Source organism: Coregonus clupeaformis, unplaced genomic scaffold, assembly GCF_020615455.1.
Source record: "Coregonus clupeaformis isolate EN_2021a unplaced genomic scaffold, ASM2061545v1 scaf0690, whole genome shotgun sequence".
NCBI lineage: Eukaryota > Metazoa > Chordata > Actinopteri > Salmoniformes > Salmonidae > Coregonus > Coregonus clupeaformis.
In genome coordinates, this window is record NW_025534145.1 from 199,570 (window position 1) to 222,500 (window position 22,931).

General features: G+C 50.0%; 1 protein-coding gene across 17 annotated transcripts in view; it reads right to left on the reverse strand.

The window, feature by feature from the left end:
• Nucleotides 1-22,931, reverse strand: part of LOC121569970 (eyes absent homolog 1) — a 103,076-nt gene that overhangs the window by 56,100 nt on the left and 24,045 nt on the right. For 8 of the 17 annotated variants that reach the window (XM_041881365.2, XM_041881361.2, XM_041881360.2 and 5 more), the window contains 3 exons: nt 20,373-20,439; nt 19,681-19,826; nt 18,138-18,275 (listed from right to left, as the gene is read on the reverse strand). In XM_041881365.2, coding sequence (XP_041737299.1) covers nt 18,138-18,275; nt 19,681-19,826; nt 20,373-20,439 — 351 coding nt within the window. The remainder of the gene's footprint in view (nt 1-18,137; nt 18,276-19,680; nt 19,827-20,372; nt 20,440-22,931) is intronic. The other 9 variants (XM_041881363.2, XM_041881353.2, XM_041881357.2 and 6 more) reach the window with 4 other exon arrangements.

The following is a 22,931-nucleotide window of genomic DNA, read 5'->3' on the forward strand; positions in this document are numbered from 1 at the left end:
ATAGTGTATGATATATGATAGTGTATGATTTATGATAGTGTATGATATATGATAGTGTATGATATATGATAGTGTACCACATCAAATATCAAGGCCCAATAGAATATGGCAGAGACCTCTATTTTTTTGCAGTCATGTTGGTTACGGCACATTATAACACTTTGAAATAAAAACATTTCCACAGAGAAAACACATGGATTACCACATTTTCACAGAAAGGACAAAACCGAGAGAGAAATACATTTTGTGGAACAATGATTTCAGGTAGCCAAAAGCGAGGGAGATAGTGAGAGAGAGAGACATAGAGAGAGAGAGAGATTGAGAGAGAGAGAGAGAGAGAGAGAGAGAGAGAGAGAGAGAGAGAGAGAGAGAGAGAGAGAGAGAGAGAGAGAGAGAGAGAGAGAGAGAGAGAGAGGATAGGGACCTGCTGTCTCAGGCATCTCAGGTCCTCACAGTATACTGAACACTCAACCTGTTGTGTTGGGGCTACTGAAGGGTGTGGGGGAGGAGGGGGGAGAGAGATAGAGAGGATGGAGAGGAAGTGGAGAGAGAGGGCGGGGGGTGGGGTGGGGGGTGGGGGGGGGGGGTTTGGTGCATCCTGCTTAATGAATATGTAGAATCTGTCTTCTCTTCACTGCTTTAAAATAACCACCTGTAGGGCTAATCCAATCATTCAAAGAAGAGGTGATAGGATCTAATGGCTTAATCATACAGGCTGCTGCCTGCCCTTAGAGTGACCGAGAGAGAGAGAGGGATGAATAGAGGACAGGAGGGTAGGCCCTGGGGCATGACTCCTCTCTTCATCCTCACTCCCTCCCTCTAGAGGACAGGGAGAAGCCTCGGCAGAAGAGTTGTGGGTTTTCATCAGAATGTGTAGATAAAATGTTTGTTGAAAAATTGTCTGGACAATTGTCTGGTTAGCCAAGACTTTTCCAGTTTTTCCAGGTCCCCCTCAAAAAAAAAAAAGGTTTATGACCTGAAGTGTCTTTTCCTAGTTAAAGAAAGGTTGAGTACGGTCTAACTGTGTAGCCCAAAATAACCTCTCTCTAAAATACTGTACCTTCCATTGTCTTCATCCGATCAACAAGTACCAAACAGGGGATTCCCCACTGTAGTTCTACCACTCAAAAAGACTCCATAAAGAGAACTACTTCTCAAAACTAAAACAGTAAAACACTGGAACAGACTTCACTGGGGGGCATTAGCTATAGTTAGTTACTAACTACCAACCTCTCTTCCATTCATGAGAGCTATAGTTACTAACTACCAACCGATCTTTCCACCAAACCCTTCCCTCTCTCCTCCTCCTCCTCCTCCTCATCCTCCTCTTCCTTAGTGAAAACGAAGGAAGGGTAGATTAATTTACTGTTCCTAATGAACAGCTTTGTTCACAGAGACAAACAGAGTCGGAGTCTTTCATCCTCTGGTCAATAACCCCATCAGGAGAACACACACCTTGACCAATCTGAAAAATAACTTTACTAAGCCAGGAGGGGGTCAGGGGTGTGTGTGTGTGTGTCTGCGTAGCCACCACTGCAGCTCACTTTTAGCAAATAAAACGATAAAGACCCACCATTTAGTTAAATAGCCTCTCTCTGCCCCTCCAGCTATCAGACCTAGACACATCAGATGTATACCTTCTGTTCCCTCTGTTCCCTCTGTCTCGCTCTGTCTCTCTCTCTGTCTCTCTGTCTCTCTCTCTCTCTCTCTCTCTCTCTCTCTCTCTCTCTCTCTCTTTCTCTGTCTCTCTGTCTCTCTGTCTCTCTCTCTCTCTCTCTCTCTCGCTCTCTCTCTCTCTCTGTCTATGTCTCGCTCTCTCTCTCTCTCTGTCTATGTCTCCCTCCCTCTCTCTCTCTGTCTCCCTCTCTCTCTCTCTCTCTCTCTCTCTCTCTCTCTCTCTCTCTCTCTCTCTCTCTCTCTCTCTCTCTCTCTCTCTCTCTCTCTCTCTCTCTCTCTCTCTCTCTTTCTCAATTCAATTTAAGGGGCTTTATTGGCATGGGAAACATATGTTTACATTGCCAAAGCAAGTGAAATGGATAAACAACAGTGAAATAAACAAAATAATATTACAATAAGTACAAAAGGGAAATAAATAAACATAAATATGGGTTGTATTTACAATGGTGTTTGTTCTTCACTGGTTGCCCTTTTATTGTGGCAACAGGTCACAAATCTTGCTGCTGTGATGGCACACTGTGGTATTTAAAAAATTGCACTTGATTTCAAATTCTTTGTGGATCGCTGTAATCTGAGGGAAATATGTGTCTCTAATATGATCATACATTTAGCAGGAGGTTAGGAAGTGCAGCTCAGTTTCCACCTCATTTTGTGGGCAGTGTGCACATAGCCTGTCTTCTCTTGAGAGCCAGTTCTGCCTAAGGTGACCTTTCTCAATAGCAAGGCTGTGCTCACTGAGTCTGTATATAGTCAAAGCTTTCCTTAATTTTGGATCAGTCACAGTGGTCAGGTATTCTGCCACTGTGTACTCTCTGTTTAGGGCCAAATATCATTCTAGTTCGCTCTGATTTTTTGTTAATTCTTTCCAATGTGTCAAAAAATAAAATGTTTGTTTTCTTATGATTTGGTTGCATCTAATTGTGTTGCTGTCCTGGGGCTCTGTGGGGTCTGTTTGTGTTTGTGAACAGAGTTCCCAGGACCAGCTTGCTTAGGGGACTCTTCTCCAAGTTCATCTCTCTGTAGGTCATGGCTTTGTTATGGAAGGTTTGAGAATCGCTTCCTTTAATGTGGTTGTAGATTTTAACGGCTCTTTTCTGGATTTTGATCATTAGCGGGTATCGGCCTAATTCTGCTCTGCATTCATTATTTGGTGTTTTACGTTGTACACAGAGGATATTTTTGCAGAATTCTGCATGCAGAGTCTCAATTTGGTGTTTGTCCCATTTTGTGAATTCTTGGTTGGTGAGCGGACCCCAGACCTCACAACCATAAAGGGCAATGGGTTCTATAACTGATTCAAGTATATATTCAAGTAACAGAGTCAGATCCTAATTGGTATGTCACATTTTATGGAGGTAGTGGGGGGGTTGGGGGGGTAGTGGGGGGTTGGTGGGGGTAGAGGGGATTGGGGGGGTAGTGGGGGGTAGTGGGTGTCGGTGGGGGGGGTAGTGGTGGGTTGGTGGGGCAGGTAGTGGGGATTGGTGGGGGGTAGTGGGGTGGGTAGTGGGGGTAGTAGTGGGTTGGTGGGGTGGTTAGTGGGAGGGTAGTGGGGGTTGGTGGGGTGGTTAGTGGGAGGGTAGTGGGGGGTTGGTGGGGGGTTGGTGGGGGGTAGTGGGGTGTTGGTGGGGGGTTGATGGGGTGGTTAGTGGGAGGGTAGTGGGGGTTGGTGGGGGGTAGTGGGGGGTTGGTGGGGTGGTTAGTGGGAGGGTAGTGGGGGGGCTGGTGGGGGGTAGTGGTGGGTTGGTGGGGTGGTTAGTGGGAGGGTAGTGGGGGGTAGTGGGGGGGTAGTGGGGTGGTTAGTGGGAGGGTAGTAGTGGGTTGGTGGGGTGGTTAGTGGGAGGGTAGTGGTGGGTTGGTGGGGTGGTTAGTGGGAGGGTAGTGGGGGGTTGGTGGGGGGTAGTGGTGGGTTGGTGGGGTGGTTAGTGGGAGGGTAGTGGGGGGTTGGTGGGGGTAGTGGTGGGTTGGTGGGGTGGTTAGTGGGAGGGTAGTGGGGGGGGTTGGTGGGGGGTAGTGGTGGGTTGGTGGGGTGGTTAGTGGGAGGGTAGTGGTGGGTTGGTGGGGTGGTTAGTGGGAGGGTAGTGGTGGGGTGGTGGGGTGGTTAGTGGGAGGGTAGTGGTGGGTTGGTGGGGTGGTTAGTGGGAGGGTAGTGGTGGGTTGGTGGGGTGGTTAGTGGGTTGGGTAGTGGGGGGTAGTGGGGTGGTTAGTGGGAGGGTAGTGGTGGGTTGGTGGGGTGGTTAGTGGGAGGGTAGTGGTGGGGTTGGTGGGGTGGTTAGTGGGAGGGTAGTGGTGGGTTGGTGGGGTGGTTAGTGGGTTGGGTAGTGGGGGTAGTGGGGTGGTTAGTGGGAGGGTAGTGGTGGGTTGGTGGGGTGGTTAGTGGGAGGGTAGTGGGGGGTAGTGGGGGGGTAGTGGGGGGTTGGTGGGGTGGTTAGTGGGAGGGTAGTGGGGGGTTGGTGGGGTGGTTAGTGGGAGGGTAGTGGGGGGTTGGTGGGGTGGTTAGTGGGAGGGTAGTGGGGGGGTAGTGGGGGGTAGTGGGGGGTTGGTGGGGTGGTTAGTGGGAGGGTAGTGGGGGGTAGTGGGGGGTAGTGGGGGGGTTGGTGGGGTGGTTAGTGGGGTGGGTAGTGGGGGGGTTGGTGGGGTGGTTAGTGGGAGGGTAGTGGGGGGTAGTGGGGGGGGTAGTGGGGGGTTGGTGGGGTGGTTAGTGGGAGGGTAGTGGGGGTAGTGGGGGGGTAGTGGGGGGTTGGTGGGGTGGTTAGTGGGAGGGTAGTAGGGGGGTAGTGGTGGGTTGGTGGGGTGGTTAGTGGGGTGGGTAGTGGGGGGGTTGGTGGGGTGGTTAGTGGGAGGGTAGTGGGGGGGTTGGTGGGGTGGTTAGTGGGAGGGTAGTGGGGGGTTGGTGGGGGTAGTGGTGTGGGTAGTGGGGGGTAGTGGGGGTAGTGGGGGGTTGGTGGGGGTAGTGGTGGGTTGGTGGGGTGGTTAGTGGGAGGGTAGTGGGGGTAGTGGGGTGGGTAGTGGGGGGTAGTGGGGGGTAGTGGGGGATTGGTGGGGGTAGTGGTGTGGGTAGTGGGGGGGTAGTGGGGGGTTGGTGGGGTGGTTAGTGGGAGGGTAGTGGGGGGTTGGTGGGGTGGTTAGTGGGAGGTAGTGGGGGGTTGGTGGGGGGTAGTGGGAGGGTAGTGGTGGGTAGTGGGGGGTTGGTGGGGGGTAGTGGTGGGTTGGTGGGGTGGTTAGTGGGAGGGTAGTGGGGGGTAGTGGGGGGGTTGGTGGGGGGTAGTGGGGGGTTGGTGGGGGTAGTGGTGGGTTGGTGGGGTGGTTAGTGGGAGGGTAGTGGGGGGTTGGTGGGGTGGTTAGTGGGAGGGTAGTGGGGGGTTGGTGGGGGGTAGTGGGGTGGGTAGTGGGGGGTTGGTGGGGTGGTTAGTGGGAGGGTAGTGGGGGGTTGGTGGGGGTAGTGGGGGGTTGGTGGGGGTGGTTAGTGGGGTGGTTAGTGGGAGGGTAGTGGTGGGTTGGTGGGGGGTTAGTGGGGTGGTTAGTGGGAGGGTAGTGGGGGTTGGTGGGGTGGTTAGTGGGAGGGTAGTGGGGGGTTGATGGGGTGGTTAGTGGGAGGGTAGTGGGGGGTTGGTGGGGTGGTTAGTGGGAGGGTAGTGGGGGGGTTGGTGGGGGGGTAGTGGGGGTTGGTGGGGTGGTTAGTGGGGTGGTTAGTGGGAGGGTAGTGGGGGGTTGGTGGGGGGTTAGTGGGGTGGTTAGTGGGAGGGTAGTGGGGGGTTGGTGGGGTGGTTAGTGGGAGGGTAGTGGGGGGGGTTGGTGGGGGGGGTAGTGGGGGGTTGGTGGGGGGTAGTGGTGGGTTGGTGGGGTGGTTAGTGGGAGGGTAGTGGGGGGTTGGTGGGGGGTAGTGGGGGGGTTGGTGGGGTGGTTAGTGGGAGGGTAGTGGGGGGTTGGTGGGGGGTAGTGGGGGGTTGGTGGGGGGGGTAGTGGTGGGTTGGTGGGGTGGTTAGTGGGAGGGTAGTGGGGGGTTGGTGGGGGGGTAGTGGGGTTGGTGGGGGTAGTGGTGGGTTGGTGGGGTGGTTAGTGGGAGGGTAGTGGGGGGTTGGTGGGGGGTAGTGGGGGGTAGTGGGTGTCAGTGGGGGGTAGTGGTGGGTTGGTGGGGCAGGTAGTGGGGGATTGGTGGGGGGTAGTGGGGTGGGTAGTGGGGGTAGTAGTGGTTGGTGGGGTGGTTAGTGGGAGGGTAGTGGGGGTTGGTGGGGTGGTTAGTGGGAGGGTAGTGGGGGTTGGTGGGGTGGTTAGTGGGAGGGTAGTGGGGGGTTGGTGGGGTGGTTAGTGGGAGGGTAGTGGGGGTTGGTGGGGTGGTTAGTGGGAGGGTAGTGGGGGGGTTGGTGGAGGGTTGGTGGGGGGTAGTGGTGGGTAGTGGGGGGGTAGTGGTGGGTTGGTGGGGTGGTTAGTGGGAGGGTAGTGGGGGGTAGTGGGGGTTGGTGGGGGGGTAGTGGGGGGTTGGTGGGGGTAGTGGTGGGTTGGTGGGGTGGTTAGTGGGAGGGTAGTGGGGGGTTGGTGGGGTGGTTAGTGGGAGGGTAGTGGGGGTTGGTGGGGTGGTTAGTGGGAGGGTAGTGGGGGGGTTGGTGGGGGTAGTGGTGGGAGTGGGGGGGTTGGTGGGGGTAGTGGTGGGTTGGTGGGGTGGTTAGTGGGAGGGTAGTGGGGGGTTGGTGGGGGGTAGTGGTGGGGGGTAGTGGGGGTTAGTGGGGGTTATTTTACCCTTATTTAACCCTTATTTTACCAGGTGAGTTGACTGAGAACACATTCTCATTTACAGCAACGACCTGGAGAAAAGTTACAGGGGAGAGGAGGGGGGATGAATGAGCCAATTGGAAGTTAGGGATGATTAGGTGACCATGATGGTTGGGAATTTAGCGAGGACACCAGGGTTAACACCCTTACTATAAGAGCCATGGGATCTTTAGTGACCACAGAGAGTCAGGACACCCATCCGAAAGACGGCACCCTATGCAGTTCCCCGGGGTGCATGCTTAATCTCTCTCCCTCACCCCCCCTCTCCTTCTACCTCCCCCTGTCCTGCTCCAGTTATTTCACTCACTCAGGACCAGACACCATCCCTGCCTCCCTCCTTACCTCCCCTCCAAGCCACCCTCCCTCCTTACCCCCCCTCCTGCCTCCCTCCCTCCTTACCTCCCCTCCATGCCTGCCTCCCTCCCTCCCTCCTCCCCCCATGCCTCCCTCCTTACCTCCCCCTCCTGCCTCCTCCTCCTTACCCCCCCTCCAGCCTCCCTCCCCCTCCTCCCCTCCATGCCTTCCTCCCCCCTCCTCCCCTCCATGCCTCCCCTCCCTCCCTCCCTCCTCCTCCATGCCTCCCTCCCTCCCTGCCTCCTCCTCTCCATGCCTCCTCCCTCCCTCCCCCTCCATGCCTCCCTCCCTCCCTCCTCCCCTCCATGCCTCCCTCCCTCCTACCTCCTCCTGCCTCCCTCCCTCCCTCCTCCCCCTCCATGCCTCCTCCCTCCCCTACCTCCCCTCCTGCCTCCATGCCTCCCTCTCTCCTTACCTCCCCTCCTGCCTCCCTCCCTCCCTCTCCCTACTACCTTCTGGCCTCTCCAATTGGAGTCCATTTGTTCTGGTTGATCAGTCCCTTAGCCAAGGGCTATGCCTATCATCAGTGCACAATATTTGTAGCAGAAGTTTGTATGTCCCACTTGGGACCAGGCTATCATGTCCAGATGGGCTTCCTTTAAAAGGCATGCAGAGTAGAGTAGACTGACTGCAGGCAGGAGCACACACACACACACACACACACACACACACACACACACACACACACACACACGCGCACGCACGCATGCACGCCCACAAGCAAGAGTTTCTGCTCTTTTCTATAACCTGTAGGGAACACAATTTGTGTTCTATACTTGGCAAGTAAGTTTCTCACTTACGGGTGACACAAATTGGGATATGGGGGAGGGGAATGGACAGGGTATATTCAGATTTTAAAATATATGATTTTTGCGGACTGTAGTGTTTTTGCAGACATTACTGTTGTATTTAATACAGTGTTTTTTGTTCAGATAATACTGTAGTATTTACTATAGTATTCTACAGTTTACTTCAACATTCTATAGTAAGAACTACACATGATCGAGGGATTCTACAGTGAGTAGTATAGTATTCTACAGTATACTACAGAATTCTGTAGTAGGTACTGCAGTATTCTATACTAAACTGTAGTATTTTTTTGCCATTTGGGCACACACTCACGCGCGAAGACACACACACTGTGATAGAATGACGTAACACTGTAACACAATAATTCACCTAATTAGCATCTGCTTAGAGCAATGACAGACTGTGTACAGTAAAGACTCTCTTTCTTTTATAGTTATAAGACTGAACAAACAAGGTAAAGCCCTCATCAATTTGACTTAACCATTAGTATAGCTAGTATAGCCCCTAGTAGAGCCCCTAGTAGAGCCCCTAGTAGAGTCTCTAGTAGAGCCCCTAGTAGAGCCCCTAGTAGAGCTAGTAGAGCCCCTAGTAGAGTCCCTAGTAGAGCTAGTATAGCCCCTAGTAGAGCCCCTAGTAGAGCCCCTAGTAGAGCCCCTAGTAGAGCCACTAGTAGAGCTAGTAGAGCCCCTAGTAGAGCCCCTAGTAGAGCCCCTAGTAGAGCCCCTAGTATAGCCCCTAGTAGAGCCCCTAGTAGAGCCCCTAGTAGAGCTAGTAGAGCCCCTAGTAGAGCCCCTAGTAGAGCCCCTAGTAGAGCTAGTAGAGCCCCTAGTAGAGCCCCTAGTAGAGACCCTAGTAGAGACCCTAGTAGAGATAGTATAGTCCCTAGTAGAGCTAGTAGAGCCCCTAGTAGAGCCCCTAGTAGAGCTCCTAGTAGAGCCCCTAGTAGAGCTAGTATAGTCCCTAGTAGAGCTAGTAGAGCCCCTAGTAGAGCCCCTAGTAGAGCTAGTAGAGCCCCTAGTAGAGCCCCTAGTAGAGCCCCTAGTAGAGCTAGTAGAGCACCTAGTAGAGACCCTAGTAGAGCTAGTATAGTCCCTAGTAGAGCTAGTAGAGCCCCTAGTAGAGCCCCTAGTATAGTCCCTAGTAGATCTAGTAGAGCCCCTATTAGAGCCCCTAGTAGAGCCCCTAGTAGAGCTAGTAGAGCCCCTAGTAGAGCTCCTAGTAGAGCCCCTAGGAGAGCTAGTAGAGCCCCTAGTTGAGCCCCTAGTAGAGCCCCTAGTAGAGCTAGTAGAGCCCCTAGTAGAGCCCCTAGGAGAGCTAGTAGAGCCCCTAGTTGAGCCCCTAGTAGAGCCCCTAGTAGAGCTAGTAGAGCCCCTAGTAGAGCTAGTAGAGCCCCTAGTTGAGCCCCTAGTAGAGCCCCTAGTAGAGCTAGTAGAGCTCCTAGTAGAGCCCCTAGGAGAGCTAGTAGAGCCCCTAGTTGAGCCCCTAGTAGAGCCCCTAGTAGAGCTAGTAGAGCCCCTAGTAGAGCTAGTAGAGCCCCTAGTAGAGCCCCTAGTAGAGCCCCTAGTAGAGCCCCTAGTAGAGCCCCTAGTAGAGCCCCTAGTAGAGACCCTAGTAGAGACCCTAGTAGAGACCCTGGTAGAGCTAGTAGAGCCCCTAGTAGAGCTAGTAGGGCCCCTAGTAGAGACCCTAGTAGAGACCCTAGTATAGCCTATCTCTACTAGGGTCTCTACTAGGATCTCTACTAGGGGCTCTACTAGCTCTACTAGGGGCTCTACTAGGGTCTCTACTAGGGTCTATACTAGGGTCTCTACTTGGGGCTCTATTAGCTCTACTAGGGGCTCTACTAGGGGCTCTACTAGGGGCTCTACTAGCTATACTAGGGTCTCTACTAGGGGCTCCAATAGGGGCTCTACTAGGGGCTCTACTAGGGGCTCTACTAGGGGATCTACTAGCTCTACTAGCTCTACTAGGGGCTCTACTAGGGTCTCTACTAGCTCTACTAGCTTTACTAGGGGCTATACTAGGGGCTCTACTAGGGTCTCTACTAGCTCTACTAGGGTCTCTACTAGCTCTACTAGGGGCTCTACTAGGGGCTCTACTAGGGGCTCTACTAGGGGCTCTACGAGCTCTACTATGGGCTCTACTAGGGGCTATACTAGGGGCTCTACTAGGGGATATAGTAGGGAATCTACTAGCTCTACTAGGGGCTCTAATAGGGGCTCTACTAGGGGCTCTACTAGGGGCTCTACTAGGGGCTCTACTAGCTCTACTAGGGACTCTACTAGCTCTACTAGGGGCTCTACTAGGGGCTCTACTAGGGGCTCTACTAGGGGCTCTACTAGGGGCTCTACTAGCTCTACTAGGGGCTCTACTAGGGGCTCTACTAGGGGCTCTACTAGGGGCTCTAGTAGGGGCTCTACTAGCTCTACTAGGGGCTCTACTAGGGAATCTACTAGCTCTACTATGGGCTCTAATAGGGGCTCTACTATGGGCTCTACTAGGGGCTCTACTAGGGGCTCTACTAGCTCTACTAGGGGCTCTACTAGCTCTACTAGGGGCTCTACTAGGGGCTCTACTAGGGGCTCTACTAGGGGCTCTACTAGCTCTACTAGGGGCTCTACTAGGGGCTCTACTAGGGGCTCTACTAGAGGCACAACTAGGGGGCTCTACTAGGGGCTATACTAGGGCCTCTACTAGGGGGCTCTACTATGGGCTCTTCTAGGGGCTATACTAGGGGCTCTACTAGGGGCTATACTAGGGGCTCTACTAGCTCTACTAGGGTCTCTACTAGGGTCTCTACTAGGGCTCTACTAGGGGCTCTACTAGGGGCTCTACTAGGGGCTCTACTAGCTCTACTAGGGTCTCTACTAGGGTCTCTACTAGGGCTCTCCTAGGGGCTCTACTAGGGGCTCTACTAGGGGCTCTACTAGCTCTACTAGGGGCTCTACTAGTCTCTACTAGGGGCTCTACTAGCTCTACTAGGGGCTCTACTAGGGGCTCTACTAGCTCTACTAGGGGCTCTACTAGGGGCTCTACTAGGGGCTCTACTAGGGGCTGTACTAGCTCTACTAGGGGCTCTACTAGGGGCTCTACTAGGGGCTCTACTAGGGGCTCTAGTAGGGGCTCTACTAGCTCTATTAGGGGCTCTACTAGGGGCTCTACTAGCTCTAGTAGGGGCTCTACTAGGGGCTCTACTAGGGGCTATACTAGCTCTACTAGGGGCTCTACTAGGGGCTCTACTAGCTCTACTAGGGGCTCTACTAGGGGCTCTACTAGAGACTCTACTAGGGGCTCTACTAGCTATACTAGGGGCTCTACTAGCTCTACTAGGGGCTCTACTAGGGGCTCTACTAGGGGCTCTACTAGGGGCTCTACTAGCTCTACTAGGGGCTCTACTAGGGGCTCTACTAGGGGCTCTACTAGGGGCTCTACTAGGGGCTCTAGTAGCTCTACTAGGGGCTCTACTAGCTCTACTAGGGGCTCTACTAGGGGCTCTACTAGGGGCTCTACTAGGGGCTCTACTAGCTCTACTAGGGGCTCTACTAGGGGCTCTACTAGGGGCTCTACTAGGGGCTCTACTAGAGGCACAACTAGGGGCTCTACTAGGGCTATACTAGGGGCTCTACTAGGGGCTCTACTATGGGCTCTACTAGGGGCTATACTAGGGGCTCTACTAGGGGCTATACTAGGGGCTCTACTAGCTCTACTAGGGTTTCTACTAGGGTCTCTACTAGGGCTCTACTAGGGGCTCTACTAGGGGCTCTACTAGGGGCTCTACTAGATCTACTAGGGTCTCTACTAGGGTCTCTACTAGGGCTCTACTAGGGGCTCTACTAGGGGCTCTACTAGGGGCTCTACTAGCTCTACTAGGGGCTCTACTAGCTCTACTAGGGGCTCTACTAGCTCTACTAGGGGCTCTACAAGGGGCTCTACTAGGGGCTCTACTAGGGGCACTACTAGGGGCTCTACTAGCTCTACTAGGGGCTCTACTAGGGGCTCTACTAGGGGCTCTACTAGGGGCTCTACTAGCTCTACTAGGGGCTCAATTAGGGGCTCTACTAGGGGCTATACTAGCTCTACTAGGGGCTCTACTAGGGGCTCTACTAGCTCTACTAGGGGCTCTACTAGGGGCTCTACTAGGGGCTCTACTAGCTCTACTAGGGGCTCTACTAGGGGCTCTACTAGGGCTCTACTAGGGGCTCTACTAGGGGCTCTACTAGGGGCTGTACTAGCTCTACTAGGGGCTCTACTAGGGGCTCTACTAGGGGCTCTACTAGGGGCTCTAGTAGGGGCTCTACTAGCTCTACTAGGGGCTCTACTAGGGGCTCTACTAGCTCTACTAGGGGCTCTACTAGGGGCTCTACTAGGGGCTCTACTAGCTCTACTAGGGGCTCTACTAGGGGCTCTACTAGGGGCTCTACTAGGGACTCTACTAGGGACTCTACTAGCTCTACTAGGGTCTCTACTAGGGGCTATAATACGGGCTCTGGCAGAGGAGAGGCCAGGCAGTCAGTGGTCAATCTGTCATCTGGCCAGGCGGTCCATTAATAACATGCTTAACTCACACCACGTGGTTCAGCCGATGGACAGGGAGAGAGAGCGGGTCTCTACTAGGGCTCTCCTAGGGGCTCTACTAGGGGCTCTACTAGGGGCTCTACTAGCTCTACTAGGGGTTCTACTAGCTCTACTAGGGGCTCTACTAGCTCTACTAGGGGCTCTACTAGGGGCTCTACTAGGGGCTCTACTAGGGGCTCTACTAGGGGCTCTACTAGCTCTACTAGGGGCTCTACTAGGGGCTCTACTAGCTCTACTAGGGGCTCAATTAGGGGCTCTACTAGGGGCTATACTAGCTCTACTAGGGGCTCTACTAGGGGCTCTACTAGCTCTACTAGGGGCTCTACTAGGGGCTCTACTAGGGGCTCTACTAGCTCTACTACGGGCTCTACTAGGGGCTCTACTAGGGGCTCTACTAGGGGCTGTACTAGCTCTACTAGGGGCTCTACTAGGGGCTCTACTAGGGGCTCTACTAGGGGCTCTAGTAGGGGCTCTACTAGCTCTACTAGGGGCTCTACTAGGGGCTCTACTAGCTCTAGTAGGGGCTCTACTAGGGGCTCTACTAGGGGCTATACTAGCTCTACTAGGGACTCTACTAGGGGCTCTACTAGCTCTACTAGGGGCTCTACTAGGGGCTCTACTAGAGGCTCTACTAGAGACTCTTCTAGGGGCTCTACTAGCTATACTAGGGGCTCTACTAGCTCTACTAGGGGCTCTACTAGGGGCTCTACTAGGGGCTCTACTAGCTCTACTAGGGGCTCTACTAGGGGCTCTACTAGGGGCTCTACTAGGGGCTCTACTAGCTCTACTAGGGGCTCTACTAGCTCTACTAGGGGCTCTACTAGGGGCTCTACTAGGGGCTCTACTAGGGGCTCTACAAGCTCTACTAGGGGCTCTACTAGGGGCTCTACTAGGGGCTCTACTAGGGGCTCTACTAGAGGCACAACTAGGGGCTCTACTAGGGGCTATACTAGGGGCTCTACTAGGGGCTCTACTATGGGCTCTACTAGGGGCTATACTAGGGGCTCTACTAGGGGCTATACTAGGGGCTCTACTAGCTCTACTAGGGTCTCTACTAGGGTCTCTACTAGGGCTCTACTAGGGGCTCTACTAGGGGCTCTACTAGGGGCTCTACTAGCTCTACTAGGGTCTCTACTAGGGTCTCTACTAGGGCTCTACTAGGGGCTCTACTAGGGGCTCTACTAGCTCTACTAGGGGCTCTACTAGCTCTACTAGGGGCTCTACTAGCTCTACTAGGGGCTCTACTAGGGGCTCTACTAGGGGCTCTACTAGGGGCACTACTAGGGGCTCTACTAGCTCTACTAGGGGCTCTACTAGGGGCTCTACTAGGGGCTCTACTAGGGGCTCTAGTAGGGGCTCTACTAGCTCTACTAGGGGCTCTACTAGGGGCTCTACTAGCTCTACTAGGGGCTCAATTAGGGGCTCTACTAGGGGCTATACTAGCTCTACTAGGGGCTCTACTAGGGGCTCTACTAGCTCTACTAGGGGCTCTACTAGGGGCTCTACTAGGGGCTCTACTAGCTCTACTAGGGGCTCTACTAGGGGCTCTACTAGGGGCTCTACTAGGGGCTCTACTAGGGGCTCTACTAGGGGCTGTACTAGCTCTACTAGGGGCTCTACTAGGGGCTCTACTAGGGGCTCTACTAGGGGCTCTAGTAGGGGCTCTACTAGCTCTAGTAGGGGCTCTACTAGGGGCTCTACTAGGGGCTATACTAGCTCTACTAGGGGCTCTACTAGGGGCTCTACTAGGGGCTCTACTAGCTCTACTAGGGGCTCTACTAGGGGCTCTACTAGGGGCTCTACTAGGGACTCTACTAGGGACTCTACTAGCTCTACTAGGGGCTCTACTAGGGGCTATAATACGGGCTCTGGCAGAGGAGAGGCCAGGCAGTCAGTGGTCAATCTGTCATCTGGAGAGCCAGGCGGTCCATTAATAACATGCTTAACTCACACCACGTGGTTCAGCCGATGGACAGGGAGAGAGAGCGAGAGAAAGAGAGAGAGAGAGAGAGAGAGAGAGAGAGAGAGAGAGAGAGAGAGAGAGAGAGAAAGAAAGAAAGAAAGAAAGAAAGAAAGAAAGAAAGAAAGAAAGAAAGAAAGAAAGAAAGAAAGAAAGAAAGAAAGAAAGAAAGAAAGAAAGAAAGAAAGAAAGAAAGAAAGAAAGAAAGAAAGAGTAATACCATCATTGTGGCCAGGAAAGTATCTTTCTATCTCCCTTCTCTTTCTCATTCCCTCTTCTCTCCTTCTCTCTCACTTCTCCCTCCCTCTCTCCCTCCTTCTCTCCCCCCCTCTCATTTTCTCCTATTTTCCCCCCTCTCTCCTTCTCTCTCTCTCTCTCTCTCTCTCTCTCTCTCTCCAGCACGTAGAGCTGTACAGCAGAGAGTCGGCCGGCAGGGAGTATTTGGTTAAGAGGTGTGGATATGAGGCTTCCCCGGCCGCTCCACACATCTGCTGTTCTTTTGGCCTGGCCTTATTTATTGTGAGATGCTCTGGAGGTTTTTCAACAACATGTGGAGATGTTTCTACTATCACACATTATGCAGTGGAGAGAACACAAAGCTACAGATAGAGCAGATACAGAGCCTTCAGAACGTATTCATACCTCTTGACTTATTCCACATTTTGTTTTGTTACAGACTGAATCCAAAATGGATTAAATAGATATTTATTTCTCACCCATCTACACACAATACCCCATAATGACAAAGTGAAAACAGGTTTTTAGACATGTTTGCAAATGTATTGAAAATGAAGTACAGAAATATCAATTCACATACAGTGGGGAAAAAAAGTATTTAGTCAGCCACCAATTGTGCAAGTTCTCCCACTTAAAAAGATGAGAGAGGCCTGTAATTTTCATCATAGGTACACATCAACTATGACAGACAAAATGAGAAAAAAAATTCCAGAAAATCACATTGTAGGATTTTTTATGAATTTATTGGCATATGATGGTGGAAAATAAGTATTTGGTCAATAACAAAAGTTTCTCAATACTTTGTTATATACCCTTTGTTGGCAATGACACAGGTCAAACGTTTTCTGTAAGTCTTCACAAGGTTTTCACACACTGTTGCTGGTATTTTGGCCCATTCCTCCATGCAGATCTCCTCTAGAGCAGTGATGTTTTGGGGCTGTCGCTGGGCAACACAGACTTTCAACTCCCTCCAAAGATTTTCTATGGGGTTGAGATCTGGAGACTGGCTAGGCCACTCCAGGACCTTGAAATGCTTTTTTACGAAGCCACTCCTTCGTTGCCCGGGCGGTGTGTTTGGGATCATTGTCATGCTGAAAGACCCAGCCACGTTTCATCTTCAATGCCCTTGCTGATGGAAGGAGGGTTTCACTCAAAATCTCACGATACATGGCCCCATTCATTCTTTCCTTTACACGGATCAGTCGTCCTGGTCCCTTTGCAGAAAAAACAGCCCCAAAGCATGATGTTTCCAACCCCATGCTTCACAGTAGGTATGGTGTTCTTTGGATGCAACTCAGCATTCTTTGTCCTCCAAACATGACGAGTTGAGTTTTTACCAAAAAGTTATATTTTGGTTTCATCTGACCATATGACATTCTCCCAATCCTCTTCTGGATCATCCAAATGCACTCTAGCAAACTTCAGACGGGCCTGGACATGTACTGGCTTAAGCAGGGGGACACGTCTGGCACTGCAGGATTTGAGTCCCTTGCGGCGTAGTGTGTTACTGATGGTAGGCTTTGTTACTTTGGTCCCAGCTCTCTGCAGGTCATTCACTAGGTCCCCCCGTGTGGTTCTGGGATTTTTGCTCACCGTTCTTGTGATCATTTTGACCCCACGGGGTGAGATCTTGCGTGGAGCCCCAGATCGAGGGGAGATTATCAGTGGTCTTGTATGTCTTCCATTTCCTAATAATTGCTCCCACAGTTGATTTCTTCAAACCAAGCTGCTTACCTATTGTAGATTCAGTCTTCCCAGCCTGGTGCAGGTCTACAATTTTGTTTCTGGTGTCCTTTGACAGCTCTTTGGTCTTGGCCATAGTGGAGTTTGGAGTGTGACTGTTTGAGGTTGTGGACAGGTGTATTTTATACTGATAACAAGTTCAAACAGGTGCCATTAATACAGGTAACGAGTGGAGGACAGAGGAGCCTCTTAAAGAAGAAGTTACAGGTCTGTGAGAGCCAGAAATCTTGCTTGTTTGTAGGTGACCAAATACTTATTTTCCACCATAATTTGCAAATAAATTTATAAAAAATCCTACAATGTGATTTTCTGGATTTTTTTTCCTCATTTTGTCTGTCATAGTTGACGTGTACCTATGATGAAAATTACAGGCCTCTCTCATCTTTTTAAGTGGGAGAACTTGCACAATTGGTGGCTGACTAAATACATTTTTTCCCCACTGTAAGTATTCACACCCCTGAGTCAATACTTTGTAGAAGCACCTTTGTCAGCAATTACAGCTGTGAGTCTTTCTGGGTAAGTCTCTACGAGCTTTCCACACCTGGATTGTGCAATATTTGCCCATTATTCTTTTCAAAATTCTTCAAGCTCTTTCAAATAGGTTGTTGATCATTGCTAGACAACCATTTTCAGTTCTTGCCATAGATTTTCAAATAGATTTAATCCTTAAGAGTCGAGGTGGTGAGGAGAGGAGGAGAGGAGGAGAGGAGGAGAGGAGGAGAGGAGGAGAGGAGGAGAGGCGAGATGGTAAAGAGAAGAGGTGAGGAGAGGAGGTGAGGAGAGATGAGGAGGTGAGGTGAGGAGTTGAGGCGAGGAGGTGAGGAGAGGAATTGAGGAGAGGAGAGGAGGTGAGGAGAGGAGGTGAGGAAAGCAGTTGAGGAGAGGAGGTGAGGAGGTGAGTTGAGGAGGTGAGGAGAGGAGGTGAGGAGAGGAAGTGAGGAGGTGAGGTGAGGAGGTGAGGTGAGGAGAGATGGTAAAGAGAGGAGGTGAGGAGAGGAGGTAAGGAGAGGAGATGAGGAGGTGAGGAGAGGAGGTTAGGAGAGGAGGTAAAGAGAGGTGTGGAGGTGAGGAGGTGAGGTGAGGAGGTGAGGTGAGGAGGTGAGGAAAGGAGTTGAGGAGAGGCGGTGAGGATATGATTTGAGGAGAGGAGTTGAGGAGAGGAATTGAGGAGAGGAGATGAGGATAGGAGGTGAGGAAAGGAGTTGAGGAGAGGAGGTGAGGAGTTGAGGAGGTGAGGAGAGGAATTGAGGAGAGGTGAGGAGGTCAGTTGAGGAGGTGAGTTGAGGAGGTGAGGAGAGGAAGTTAGGTGAAGTGGTAAAGAGAGGAGGTGAGGAGATAAAGAGAGGAGGTAAGGAAAGGAGGTGATGAGAGGAGGGAAAGAGAGGAGGTGAGGAGAGGAGGTGAGGAGAGGAGGGAAAGAGAGGAGGTGAGGAGAGGAGGTGAGGAGAGGAGGTGAGGTGAGGAGAGGAGGTGAGGAGAGATGGTAAAGAGAGGTGAGGTGAGGAGAGGAGGTGAGGAGATGAGGAGGTGAGGAGAGGAGGTGAGGACAGGAGGTGAGGAGCGGAATTGAGGAGAGGAGGTGAGGAGAGGAGGTGAGGAGAGGAGGTGAGGAGGTGAGGTGAGGAGGTGAGGAGTGGAGGTGAGGAGGTGAGGTGAGGAGAGATGAGGAGGTGAAGAGAGGAGTTGAGGAGAGGAGGTGAGGAGAGGAGTTGAGGAGAGGAGGAGAGGAGAGGAATTGAGAAGAGGAGATGAGGAGAGGAGGTGAGGAGGTGAGGTGAGGAGAGATGGTAAAGAGAGGAGGTGAGGAGAGGCGGTGAGGAGAGATGAGGAGGTGAGGAGAGGAGTTGAGGAGAGGAGGTGAGGAGAGATGGTAAAGAGAGGAGGTGAGGAGAGGCGGTGAGGAGAGGAGAGAAGGTGAGGAGAGGAAGCGAGGAGAGGAGGTGAGGAGTTGAGGAAACGCGAGAGGCGACAATAGGAGGAGATTACAGTTCTCAGTATTGTCTTTGTTCCTCACCTTGCATCTGATAGCTGTATGGAGCCTGGCCCGTCTGAGGGGTGGTGAAGCCAGAGCTGTAACTGAGGAAGCCTGTCTGTCCTGGGGATTGGGACTGGCTCAGTCCCCCCTCTGTCTTTATGCCTGCCCATAATGGACCTGAATCAGTTAGTGACACCACATTGGTTTGATGCACACACAACTCACTGCTGCACACACAATTCACTGCTGTCAGACTCTAAGCGAAGCACTTTAGCTCTATGTTAAATACAATTGAGTTTTTTATTAAATACAAATACATTTAGTAAAAATATTAATATTGTTATATATTAGTATGTTTATTATTATATTTGTTAACTGAATGATTTTAACAGTAGTTAATATATATATGTATATATATATATATTTAGCAATTTGCTAGTAAATGTTATAACTGATTAATTGATACAGTCATTTATCCACACTTCGGAATCAACAGTAGTCTGGTGGTTTAAAAATGAACAGCTTGAATTGATACAACAGTTATACAAGAAATATGAGGTAGTAAAATCACTGTATGTTTGAATGTCTAAAAGATGGGTGATCTCTAAAAACGTTTAGACAAGTAATAAAAACAACACACTTGTTTGTTATTAGTGAACTGCCCGTTGCCGATGTGGATCGGGCCCAACATATTTCCTCCAGTTTGTTAGCTGCTCGCTACCACTCAAACAAACACTGTATGTGTCTCCCAAATGGCACCCCAATTCCCTATATAGCGCACTACTTTTGACCAGAGCTCTATAGACCCTCATCAAAAGTAGTGCACTATGTAGGGAATAGGGTGCCATTTGTGATGTAGACTGTAAATTCCTGGTCATATTGGACATTCTGTTGGGGGTCAAAGTCATCTTAAGACTTTGGACAAATAAAGAACATTGTGATGTGCTTTGCTGTTTTGTTCCTGTGATGCCTGAAGAAACCCCGGTTTTGTTTTGACATTTATATTGGTAATCTTTCCGATCTGACTGAATAGCTTGATAAGCACATTTGTATTTTATGTCGTTGAGGGAAATATGTTGCAGGCACAAAACAACGTCTCAGCATAGTTCTAGGACTCCTTTTGAGCTTGTGGTGGGAACAAACTATTTGTCCTGAGCTTAAGTGTTCAATTGCTGTGAAAGATTGTAGAAGCAACTAGCATCACCAATGGGCTACATTTCCACAGTTATGTTATTTTTACAAAATATATTGGACTTAATAATTCAGCTTTAGCTAAATAGGAACTAATCATATGATATAAAGAGCACAGTAATGTAACTTTGAATTGGTAATAATAAATAATAATATAATATGCCATTTAGCAGACGCTTTTATCCAAAGCGACTTACGAATAGGAACTTTCTTTTAAAATAAACAGTTTATTTATCTTAATACGGTAATAAATCTAAACTGTATCTCTAAGTAATACAAAGGGGAATGATGTACACATACATGGGTATCTCCAAGTAATGCAGATATATCTCTAATGTACTTTGATCTATACAGTGCATTGTTCAGAGGCATGGGATCGGCCTGTGCTCACCATAGGCAGGGATCCCGTAGGGTTGCCCAGGCTGGGGGTAGCTAGCATAGGCTGCGGCCTGCTGCATTCCTGTGGTGTACTGCGTCTGACCATACGCAGCCATATTTTGGGATGAAGGGGTAGGAAGAATATGTGGATACGGTCTGCTATTTGAGAAAAGAAACAAGGAGAAGAGCGAGAGAGAGAGAGAGAGAGAGAGAGAGAGAGAGAGAGAGAGAGAGAGAGAGAGAGAGAGAGAAGAAAGAAAGAAAGAAAGAAAGAAAGAAAGAAAGAAAGAAAGAAAGAAAGAAAGAAAGAAAGAAAGAAAGAAAGAAAGAAAGAAAGAAAGAAAGAAAGAAAGAAAGAAAGAAAGAAAGAGAGAAAGAGAGAAAGAGAGAAAGAGGAGTAACATATTTTACCCACAAAACCATAACACAAAGTTTGTTCACTGACAAATTCTTTGTGATTCTGCTACATATTGTTAAATAGAGGGCCGAAGCCTGCTAAAGAGAGATAGAGCTGGTACACACTGCAAAATAATAATACATCGCAAAGGACATTTTTTGCAAGATAATAATTAGAACAGTTTTGGGAGTGCGCAAGCTGCAGACATCCAGGTAGAAACCTCCACATCTAGCAGCAGGATCTAATTAAAGGAACCAAATGAAGTTGAATGCTGTTTATTTTCTGAAGCAAAATAAAAGAAGCCTTACTTGGAAGGGTAAATCTGCGAGGAGAACTGGTGTGTTTGTCTTGGGCTGAAGCCACTGGTTCCAATAACTGAGAGAGAGTTGAAAAGAAAAGAGGAGGCAAGCACATATTTAAACATTAAAGACATCAGGTCAATATTATCTTTCGCCAACAGAACTTCTGGATTCCTAGGAAACTGTAATTGCGTTGCGTTACTCTATTTATTTCGCTAACCTTATTTAAGGTTGAAAACCCGGAGCGCAATAATGAAGTAAAATAATCAGGTAAAAACGTCAAGGGTTTATTCTGCTGACCAGCGTATATACACTCTTAGAAGAAGAAAAAAAAAGGTGCTATCCAGAACCTAAAAGGGTTCTTCTGCTGTCCCCATAGCAGAACCCTTTCAAGAACCCTTTTTGGTTTCAGGTAGGGGTTGTACCTGGAACCAAAAAGGGTTCTCATATGGGGACAGCAAAATAACCCTTTTTGGTTCCAGGTAGAACCCCTACCTGAAACCAAAAAGGGTTCTTGAAAGGGTTCTGCTATGGGGACAGCAGAAGAACCCTTTTAGGTTCTGGATAGCACCTTTTTTTTTCTTCTTCTAAGAGTGTATATACGCTGGTCAGCAGAATCAACCCTTGACGTTTTTACCTGATTATTTTACTTCCCTATTTTTTGAACCCTTTTTTTTTCTTCTAAGTGTGCACTGCGCGTATGTCTAGATGTAGACCCTGCTCAAAAGTAGTGCACTACAAAGGGAACAGGGTGCCATTTGAGACGCAACCTCTGTGAGGTACTTCGGCACTGCCATGACAACTGCCAGACAGGTGTAAACACACTACGGATGGTCTCTGCGTCTCAAATGACACCATGTTCCGTTTGTAGTGCGCTACTATTGACCAGAATCCCATAGTGAGTACAGTCGTGGTCAAACGTTTTGAGAATGACACAAGTATTGGTCTTCGCAAAGTTTTAATGCTTCAGTGTTTTTTGATATTTTTGTCAGATGTTACTATGGTATACTGAAGTATAATTACAAGCATTCCATAAGTGTCAAAGGCTTTTATTGACAATTGCATTAAAGTTTATGCGAAGAGTCAATATTTGCAGTGTTGACCCTTCTTTTTCAAGACCTCTGCAATCCGTCCCTGGCATGCTGTCAATTAACTTCTGGGCCACATCCTGACTGATGGCAGCCCATTCTTGCATAATCAATGCTTGGAGTTTGTCAGAATTTGTGGCTTTTTGTTTGTCCACCCGCCTCTTGAGGATCGACCACACGTTCTCAATGGGATTAAGGTTTGGGGAGTTTCCTGGCCATGGACCCAAAATGTCAATGTTTTGTTCCCCGAGCCACTTAGTTATCACTTTTGCCTTATGGCAAGGTGCTCCATCATGCTGGAAAAGGCATTGTTTGTCCCCAAACTGTTCTTGGATGGTTGGGAGAAGTTGCTCTCGGAGGATGTGTTGGTACCATTTTTTATTCATGGCTGTGTTCTTAGGCAAAATTGTGAGTGAGCCCACTCCCTTGGCTGAGAAGCAACCCCACACATGAATGGTCTCAGGATGCTTTACTGTTGGCATGACACAGGACTGATGGTAGCGCTCACCTTGTCTTCTCCGGACAAGCTTTTTTCCGGATGACCCAAACAATCGGAAAGGGGATTCATCAGAGAAAATGACTTTACCCCAGTCCTCAGCAGTCCAATCCCTGTACCTTTTGCAAAATATCAGTCTGTCCCTGATGTTTTTCCTGGAGAGAAGTGGATTCCTCGCTGCCCTTCTTGACACCAGGCCATCCTCCAAAAGTCTTCGCCTCACTGTGCGTGCAGATGCACTCACACCTGCCTGCTGCCATTCCTGAGCAAGCTCTGCACTGGTGGTGCCCCGATCCCGCAGCTGAATCAACTTTAGGAGACGGTCCTGGCGCTTGCTGGACTTTCTTGGGCGCCCTGAAGCCTTCTTAACAACAATTGAACCTCCCTCCTTGAAGTTCTTGATGATCTGATAAATGGTTGATTTAGGTGCAATCTTACTAGCAGCAATATCCTTGCCTGTGATGCCCTTTTTGCGGAAAGCAATGATGACGGCACGTGTTTCCTTGCAGGTAACCATGGTTAACAGAGGAAGAACAATGATTTCAAGCACCACCCTCCTTTTAAAGCTTTCAGTCTGTTATTCTAACTCAATCAGCATGACAGAGTGATCTCCAGCCTTGTCCTCGTCAACACTCTCACCGGTGTTAACGAGAGAATCACTGACATGATGTCAGCTGGTCCTTTAGTGGCAGGGCTGAAATGAAGTGGAAATGTTTTTTTGGGGGATTAAGTTCATTTTCATGCCAAAGAGGGACTTTGCAATTAATTGCAATTCATCTGATCACTCTTCATAACATTCTGGAGTATATGCAAATTGTCATCATAAAAACTGAGGCATCAGACTTTGTGAAAATTTAATATTTGTGTCATTCTCAAAACTTTTGACCACGACTGTATTTTGCCATTAGGGATGCTGCCCTGGGCCGTAGCATGCCCCAAGAACAGGCCAGGACTTGCGCTAACTTGCACTACCACACAATCATT